Consider the following 9,020-nt stretch of genomic DNA (forward strand, 5'->3'; position numbering starts at 1 on the left):
TTAATTATGTTAGCATGACTTAATGTTAGCTGTTCAATGAGTTGAGTTTATGTAAACCTATTTAACCAATTCAGGTTTTATATCTAACTTAATACATTATTTGATGACAAAACATAATTTTGTCTTATATTAAACTTCTTTCCTCCTTCTTTCCAAGACACCAAGATTTTTTTTTATTTTACTGAAATAGGAATAACAGGTAAAGGGAACAGGACATGATTTCATGTAATGTAAAAATGAAAACAGAAATCTGAAAGAGATTCATTCAGAACAATGCATTACTTCAGCTACTACTGAAATCCACTTTTTACAGTGTACCTGTTCAGTTTCTCCTTGAGTTTACTGGTTCATAAAATTGAACCAGTTAATGTGTTTTGAACATTAGCTGGAGTTTTAGTGTTCCCTCCGGTTCTCCCAGGATGGCAAAGCAGGCATTTAAAACCTTGTTTATCGCAACAATCATGGGACAAAAACTGTTCTACTGAGCCCCTTAAAAACAGATTTTAATGACAGAAGGTTTTATTTAGCTAAGAATTGAGTATTTGTTTTCATTTAGGCCTTTATGGAGACATCATTTAGAATATATTACACGGCTTTGTTGAATATTCAACGCTGATTGGTCAATTATCATCGGAAGGTCTGTTATTTCTGTATAACAGACCCTAATGGACGCAATTCTAATCATAGACTCAGAAGGAGCGATAAAATATTTTTTTAAATGAATGTTTTATGTCAAATTATTGATCATCTTTAGTAAGCAATCATGTAAACATTGGGATAATGTAGTGAGCAGGTCATTACTGTGAAATAAACCTCTTATCAAGACCTCCAGCATCACCCTGTCAGGGTTTATTTTGTCATAATAAGCTGCTCATTGTACATTATTCCTTACATATTTGCTGCAAAGTTGATTTGTAATTAACTTCTGGACATTTAGAGAACATAGAAAAGATAAAAAAAATATGTCATCATATGTTCTGATCATGCAGACTTCAACATTTTATCCACTTTTTGCATTACAAAAACAATTTAAATATGATGCATGTTAAACCAGCTCTCATAAATATGATTACTGTATTATATTTTCACATGATATGTGGTGTGCTGCAAATATTATCATGCAGCTCTTATACAGTATAGAAAAAAAACACACTCTTTGATTATGTACGAATCTAAATTTCACTTCAAAGTGATCTTTCTGAATCCACTGCAAAAATAAAGAGCATGCTTTGGATAGTATGCAGGCACCAAATCCACAATTTAGTATTCAAAATTTTCAATCTCATTCCTTTTTAACCACTTTTGCGCTTTTCTGAACTCAATCAACAGACATACGCAAATAGCTTGAGCAGAAAGGTTTATTTTATTCTTCAGTCTACAGTGTCAAGGTAAATACAGACAAGCTCTCAGTGTGTTTTATTAAGCTATGTGCCCTCGTCCTCCGGTGAGTCATCCTTTGATTTTCATTTCTAAAGATGCCATTTTAAAACCGGATGCTATTGAAACAGACAGAGGCTTCGGCTATAAAGGGGGGTTATTGCTGCCTGGATTTATAAACAAACTAAACTCTGATCTTAAGCAGATTTACTGAAGGGTAATACCCAGGTATACAGACACATGTCAGCAACAATACGTCTGTTAAATCAGGTGTGTTGACTGAAGAAACAAACAGTCTGCCAGGTAAAAGCTGGAGATGCATTCTGCTGACAGAAATACTGGGGAGGAGGGGTTTCTAGTACGCCTGCTGGCCCATGGGTGTGAAAAGCTTATCCCACACCTCCACCTTCATGATGGATTTACCCAACGGATTCATGGTGGCCTTGATATCTAGATAGTTGCCCACATAATTGATTCCTGACCCAGTGGCTTCCTCCCTGACAAACCCATGCTCTTTCTGATTCTTCTCATAGTACATCTCTTTGTACAAATCCTTATCACAGTCGCGGCCCTTTTTATAGATACCCACTGCAAACCAGTTCTTGTACAGGTTGTAGTCCCAGGGGACTGAGAACATGATGGCCAGAGTCTCGATGTAGTCGTTCTGCGACCTCTCGAAAAGGTCGTAGGTCAGGACACCGATGCTGCCGGTGGCGTGGCCGCTGGACTTGGTGAAAGTGCAGACCTCTGTCATTAGAGGGCGCACTGTGGGTTGAGGTGGGTTGTATGTCTCCCCATTTTCAAGGTACACCCTAATTAGTACACAAATAGAAACATATGTTAGGCTACACATGTAATTTCAATAATACTTTTTAATAGGGGTGCAAGTCATATACCAAAGTAATGCTTAACTAATGTAATGCAGGAACACTGCAGGAGTGCAAGATGTGCGCAACATTGTAATTTGACAATAACATGTCGAAAACAAAAGCCCATTGCCTTCTGCCTGCCAGACCCCATTAACATATCATTTGATTTAATTGTTATAAACATCTGCTCCTTCCAAAAGATTATTAATGATTTCCTACGACTCATAAACAGACACTTACTCATTCGGTGGAACATTCAGCATTAATTTGAACTCTAATTTATGTGAAACCAGCATATTCCAGCCTGAAATGCAAAGGAGGACACCACGGCTGTAGCATTGCTGTCAGAGTAGTGAATCTTTCAATTAAACTTATTTCTCTCATTTCTGAAGAAATATTACAGTCATTTTATGGTTCATTGCATTAAATATATTACAGATTTCTCCTTTAACATATCATCAGGTTACTATGACTTTATTTAATTAGTTTACACTTAAAAGATCACCAGTTAAGGGCTATTAATGAACAGATACTTCACACATTACCTGATATGCAACCAAATTAGCTGGATCCCAGTTACAAAAAACTTTATTTCAGATCAAATATTTGTTAAAATCAAACTGGCCATCAGATGCAAACATTTACGTAATAAACATTTGTATAGATGAATTGCATCTAACTTGATGACATGTCATTTCATGAAGTAACTGTTAATTAAGTGATGATCTATTAAGTGTGATCTAATCAGTGTCTTGATCATTTGTTAATGGTGAACTATAGGAATTCATGATAATCCTGCATTAATTCATGCATTAAGTCATTATGAGCTGTGCATTAGTTAAGCATTACTTAAGTATATTATTTGTATTGTTATTATAAAGTGTTACCGTTTAAAAAAAAAAAAAAAAAACACGTCACTACATTTCAAACAAGCCTAAAAATATCCCACACAGTCAGTTAGGGCTTACCTGGGGTTGATGAGACAGTAGTTGTTAGTGATGTTTGAGATTTCAATGGTCACACTTCTCCTGCTGGCCACATCGGCCGCGACAGCTTCAGCTGACTCTGTCATGTTCGAACGGCTGCGAGATCCGCTTGCAAAACAAAGGCAATTTGGATGTTAACCAGCTGAACCGAACAACATAACAGCTGTGACTAGCACTTCCCTCCGCTCCCAAACAAGCTGGGAATCGTGAGAATCACACTTACTACGGCATAAAATATTCTCCTGACCTCTGCTCTGCTGTGTTGACATTACATTGATCTTCTGAAGTGCACACAGACTGGAACTGGGTATGAATGATGCATCTCAGAGGCTAATGAGATTTCAAAAAAGTCGTGAACAATCAGAGAATTGCTCTCTTTGCCTCATTAGAGAGTGTACCTCTTCAATTACAGCACTAAGTAGCATGCAATAATGAAGTTAGAGTGAAAACACTAGAGAAAATGATCACTCCTTTTATCAACAGATATAAGATACAAATCAAACAAATGCCCCATCAGGCTTCTGTACGCCTCGACAAATTGCTTTTTTCTTTTAGAGTCATGAGCTAATGAGCCATTCTCTGTACTGCCTCGCATAAAATTATGTTATGATTTTATTATTGGAAGTGTTTTTCCCCCAAATGTTCAAAGTGACTTACCTGCTGAGAACCTCAGTCGGTGCTCCCAAGTTCCAGAGTGGGAAAAATTACCTGAAAGGGAGGTGCCTGGAGTCTTTCTTTCTTTCTTTTTTTTTTAAAACACAGATGTGTGCCATCATCAAGGGAACCCTCCCACTTGCAACACAACTCAAGTTGGACAGTACACACCCTCTTTCAACACACATTTGTCACCCACATGGAAAGACTATGAGAACAGATCTCCCTGTATTTTCCCCTGTGGGATCAAAGTACCACACCCTTCTCTGTGGAACAGTTACCAGTAGCGTCGTATGGACCTGTCCCGACCCAAGATCGTAAAAATACAGACGCTCTTTACTCAAGTAGAAGCACAGATACTTGTAAAAAAAAACAAAACTCAAATAAAAGTAGAAGTACTGCTTCAACTTCTTTACTCAAGTAAAAGTGAGACTGTACAGGCTCTGAAATGTACTCAAGGTAAAAAGTAGCCCTCTTAAGGACGTTTCTACCAGCTGTTTCTGCGCAAAGCTAAATGAACCTCACCTTCTTTGTCTGTTTTGTCTTGTTTTGTCTGTTGTGTGTGATACGTATTGATGGATACATCAAGGAATCATCTTTTCTATGTATTGTTGTCCTTATCATTTAGGTTAAAATCAGTTTTGATCTTGGGAAGGTGGCGAGCAATGATGCAAACTAAAAATAATCAATAATTCCTCTCAGATGCATTAAAACCAAAGTAGCAAACCTGTTTTTAAAATGTACGATACGGACATTTCTGTTAAAATGTAGAGAGTAACAGTGAAATTTGTGTGAAAAATAAATACTCAAAACTCAGGAGAAATCTGTCACCAGAGATTAAGGAAACATGTTCAGCTGAAATGCTTGGCCCCTAATTTGTGTTACTGTTCGCCTGTTTTACGTTAATTAGAGTTCAAATTAATGCTGAACATTCGCTGAATGAGTTAGTGTCTGTTTGTGTTTTGTAAGAAATCATCAAAAATCTTTTAGAAGCAAACTGAGCAATATGTAATGTTTGTCAGGCAGAAGGCAGGCAGCGACTGAACTTAAACCACAGTGTGTATTTTCAGATCAGCGTGCTTTTGTTTTCAGGATAACAAGCTTAGCTTTACATCAAGAGACATTTCACAGTCATGAACATCTGATCATTTACAGCAGAGGACTTGTTTGTTATTGTCAAATGACAACATTGCACTTGTCCTGCACTCCTGCAGCCTGCCTGAGCTTCCTTATGTCTAGGGAAGCAAACAACACACTTCAACCATAGACAGTAAATAGGATTTTAACCTGTTTAATATACACCTATGGCTCCAAATCAGTGTTTGGACTGCAGCACTCATTTTTGGATGCACAGTTGTTGCATATTGTTTGAGTACAGTAACAAATTACTTGAGCTTGAGCCAGGATCATTCACTCAGCACACTCCTATGGGATTTTGGGTACAAGAATGATTGAGGTGGTTTGGGAATTTCATTCCTGTAGCATTGTGCAACACAGAAACAAGCAAACTGAACAAGTTAAGGCAGACATCTCTGGAGCTGCTTTACGCCTTTTCTGTCTTTTGTTGAACCTCTTGCATTCTAAATGCTACACACACAAAAAAAGGAACACACTTCAGAGCAAGATGGAGAGTCTCACAGCCAGTGAAGACCAATATTGTTATCATGCAGATTAAAAAAACATCTATGCAGATATTCCATCTGTTGCTACTCATTAGAATTGGATGGATCCAGAGAAGAGATTAAAAAATGATTACTGTTCATCAGTAATAATGAAAGCATACTGAGTGAAAACATATCCCCACACAAAGCAACAAGAATTGGGTCTGAATGTTTTATTACCGTAATCAAAGGAACAGGGAGTGTAGAATATACATAAGCCCAAAGAAATAAGCTAATGGGGAATCAATGAGCTGGCTGTCAGATATTGATATCTTTCAGCGGACACAAAATACAGATGACAGCAAAATCAGTCTTCCTCTCGTCTGGATGTTTCTCTGGAAGACAACATACAACAGTAGTCAGATCAAGTGAAGTTTGTTTATTCTGTTGAACAAAGTACACGCAGGCAGAACACCACCAGACTTTTTATTTTGCAGTAAACTAATAATACTTAACAAGCCGCGCTTTATATCTAATCAGGTATAATGTGTTCTTTAGACAATATCGGACCCTTTAGAAGACTTTTATCAGACTTTGGGAGAGTAATTTGAAGCACATTGCAATAGAACTGTACTGAAAACTAAAAAATACAAAATAATACACCTTAGTTTACAGTGCAGTTCTGTTGTAATGTGTCCCTAGTTACCTTCTAATAAAGTCTAATAAAGTTTCTAAGTACATTTTATTTCTAGTATTTGTCTTATTTGATACAACTTATTAGTGCACTTTAAAATAAAGTGCAAGCTGCTTTCTTTTCACACTAACGACCCATTTTATCATAGAGCTCCACTTTAACAATGGCTTTGCCAGTGCTAGACATCGTAGCCCTCAGATCAACATATGTAGCTTTATATATGATCCCAGTGCCGGATGTGTCAGAGCGGGTGATGTTACTGAGGTCTTTCCCATCGTACATCTGGTTGTACAGATTTTTGTCGCAGGCACGAGAATGCTCGACCACGCCCACGGCCAGCTTGTTCTTGTACAGGTTGCGGTCGTAGGGCACAGAGAACATGATGGCGATGCGCTCGGAGTTAACCCGGCTCTGCATATGGAACAGGTCGTAGGTCAGCAGGCCGACGGCGCCTGTGGCAGTGTTGTCATCCTTGGTGAAGGAGCACACTTCGGTCTTGGTGGTGCGAACTGTAGGCTGGGGCGGGTGCTGACTGAAGCCACTTGTCATGTACACCCTGCACAGGAGAGACGGAGACAGATCCTCAGCGTCACTACCAATCAGGTGATAACTTTTGTGTCACAGAGTTTTGATGAAAAAACAAGAGTTTTGCAAGTTTTGTCCAGGTTGTCAGTGTACTTTTTTTGAGTGTCGGGCTTTCCAGGGTACCTGTAATACCTTATGCTGATGGATGGAGTGTGACTGTACAAGCACTGCTGTGGACTTCTAAGCAACAGTGAGTGTACCTGCATACGATGTGCAATGAGGCAGTGTGTGTCACTGCATGATGGATAGGTGGATGTTCTCAGCAAAGTGATGTCACACCTGAAAACCACCCATCCGATATATGGTCTGCTCTGCCACAGCTAGATAAATGTAGAAACATGGTGGAAATTCCAATAGACATGAGTCATTTTTATTTGTTTCATTGTTTCGTTTTATTAATCTTGCCTTTTTAGCAGAAGTGGAAGAAACAGATGACATTGCTGACAAAGACGGGACAACCAAATTCAATAATTTATTCATGTTAAAGAGATGGTACTCTGACACATGCAATGTCATTGAGCGTAACTTAAATTAAATAAAGAAGAAATGAGATATATTTCTTATAAAATCATTAAATGACCACAATATGTCATCAGGGATTAAAGAAACATGCTCAAATACTCACTTCAGTGACAACACTTTCTCCTTCTATTCTGGTCTGTAACTTGTGTTATTGTTTGCCTGTTTCATGTTAATTAGAGTTCAGATTAATGACGTTATGCTCGTCTTGCAGCGTTCCTGCAGCCTGCCTGAGCCTCCTGAGTCTGGGAAGGAGTGGGCAAGGGAAGCAACTCGCTCCAACCGTAGACTGTATATTAAATAGGATTTCAACCCATTTAATATCCAGTATATGGCTTCTTGGATGTGCAATATTGCACCTTTAAATAGAAGATACACTGACATTTCACTTTCAATATCACAGAGCAGTACTTATAACTAAGCACAATATAACTATATTGTATTATCAGACTCTTCAACTTTGAAATCTTTGTTTTTCTATGAAAAACCTGTGGACACTGATGCTGATTTGGAGTGCAATCAGGCGTTGCAGCCTCAAAGCACTTCAGAGGATGCATTAAGCTTTTTAAAAATAAATACATCTGCCTGAAAGCAATCAAAAGTTGAGAACACACGCAGGCCATGATAGGATTCTTTGAAGAAAACAAGGTTGTTGCAGTTAACTAATAAATCTGATCTGATCTCCTGTTTAAAGATGCATTTTATTCAAAAGAAAAAAAGCCATTTTCATCACATTTTCTTTGCATGTACTCCATGAGGCTATTCATTAATTGCTCTAAACTTTTCTGTTAATTTAATTACTGGTATGTATTAAATTTATTAATACTTACTTGGGGTTGATGAGGCAGTACTGGCTGCTGACATTGGTTATTTCTATGGTGCAGTTTCTGTTGGTGGTCAGAGTGGCTGACACAGCTTCTGCTGTTTCCGGCATCTTGTCTGCAAGAGGAACAGCACTTAGAACTTAGAACAGTTTATTTGCTAATAGATCACCATTCAGCAGGTATTTAGCCGTAAATAGATACTTTTGTTTTATGTAACAAGTGTGAAGAAAAGACCGGAGTATTTAGGTCATAAGTCACAGTCAAACAAGCTGGTTTTCTTCCCGTCAACTTCAGGTGAATTTAACAGCACATGCTCAACAGTATGGAAGCATAAAATGTAATTATAGCTTTTTTTTAACAGTATAATCAACACATAGATCACTGTTATGTATTAATTTGGCTATAGAAGGAGAATTTATAGTCACCTTTTGGAGTTAAAGAGGCGAGCTGTGTCAGACAGCAGCGTCAGGTTCCTTTTTCTCAGATCGTGCAGAAGTGGAGAGTCTCCCTGGTGTGATTACACCTCCACAGTCCCTGTTCCAACACAAGCATGGGTGTGTCCACCCTGAAGTGAGGATACATCAACCCTTACGGAAAAATACATCTCAAATATGAGCACTGGGGCCACCTGATATCCCATGATCACAATATATAGTAAATGTTATCAATAATGCTAATTAGATGGTAACTCATGCATTAATTAGACAACATCTCTGTGTCAGCATATCTGTATCTTGAGGGATTAAGGACTTAAACTGATTTCAAGAAAATTATTTCATTTTATTGGTGTAACTTTATGCAGCACTTTGTTTCCCAACCTGGGGTCCGGCGCCCCACAGAGGTCTCTGAGGCTTTGTTTGCACCGAGGCTGTAAAAATTAGATTTGCACATGTTAACTAAAATCACAATTT

The 9,020-nt window shown here is 38.1% G+C and overlaps 2 protein-coding genes across 3 annotated transcripts; both read right to left on the bottom strand.

Annotated features, from left to right (window-relative positions):
- Nucleotides 1-1,344: 1,344 nt before the first annotated feature.
- apnl (actinoporin-like protein) lies at nucleotides 1,345-3,991 on the bottom strand. 2 transcript variants are annotated; one of them, XM_084744406.1, is made up of 3 exons: nucleotides 3,890-3,991; nucleotides 3,215-3,340; nucleotides 1,345-2,189 (listed from the first exon to the last, which is right to left on the bottom strand). In XM_084744406.1, exons 2-3 carry the CDS (start codon nucleotides 3,316-3,318, stop codon nucleotides 1,733-1,735), a joined length of 561 nt encoding a protein of 186 aa, XP_084600532.1. In that variant the 5' UTR covers nucleotides 3,319-3,340; nucleotides 3,890-3,991; the 3' UTR covers nucleotides 1,345-1,732. The 2 variants fall into 2 exon arrangements, with proteins under 2 accessions (XP_084600532.1, XP_084600533.1); XM_084744407.1 differs by having other exon boundaries at nucleotides 3,215-3,328; nucleotides 3,890-3,910.
- Nucleotides 3,992-5,906: 1,915 nt separating this feature from the next.
- Nucleotides 5,907-8,689, bottom strand: LOC146309179 (uncharacterized). The gene is made up of 3 exons (XM_084744112.1): nucleotides 8,535-8,689; nucleotides 8,116-8,224; nucleotides 5,907-6,737 (listed from the first exon to the last, which is right to left on the bottom strand). Exons 2-3 carry the CDS (start codon nucleotides 8,217-8,219, stop codon nucleotides 6,308-6,310), a joined length of 534 nt encoding a protein of 177 aa, XP_084600238.1. The 5' UTR covers nucleotides 8,220-8,224; nucleotides 8,535-8,689; the 3' UTR covers nucleotides 5,907-6,307.
- Nucleotides 8,690-9,020: the final 331 nt, after the last annotated feature.

This window comes from Lutjanus erythropterus, chromosome 19 (assembly GCF_056507025.1).
Source record: "Lutjanus erythropterus isolate fLutEry1 chromosome 19, fLutEry1.hap2, whole genome shotgun sequence".
In the NCBI taxonomy this organism is placed as follows: Eukaryota; Metazoa; Chordata; class Actinopteri; order Lutjaniformes; family Lutjanidae; genus Lutjanus; species Lutjanus erythropterus.

Bases quoted from the DNA above. Each gene is read 5' to 3' on its own strand.
- apnl (XM_084744406.1), bottom strand. From the start codon at position 3,318: ATGACAGAGTCAGCTGAAGCTGTCGCGGCCGATGTGGCCAGCAGGAGA. The intron at 2,190-3,214 runs GTAAGCCCTAAC...TGTACTAATTAG, and splicing joins TACTGTCTCATCAACCCCAG to GGTGTACCTTGAAAATGGGG.
- LOC146309179 (XM_084744112.1), bottom strand. From the start codon at position 8,219: ATGCCGGAAACAGCAGAAGCTGTGTCAGCCACTCTGACCACCAACAGA. The intron at 6,738-8,115 runs GTAAGTATTAAT...TCTCCTGTGCAG, and splicing joins TACTGCCTCATCAACCCCAA to GGTGTACATGACAAGTGGCT.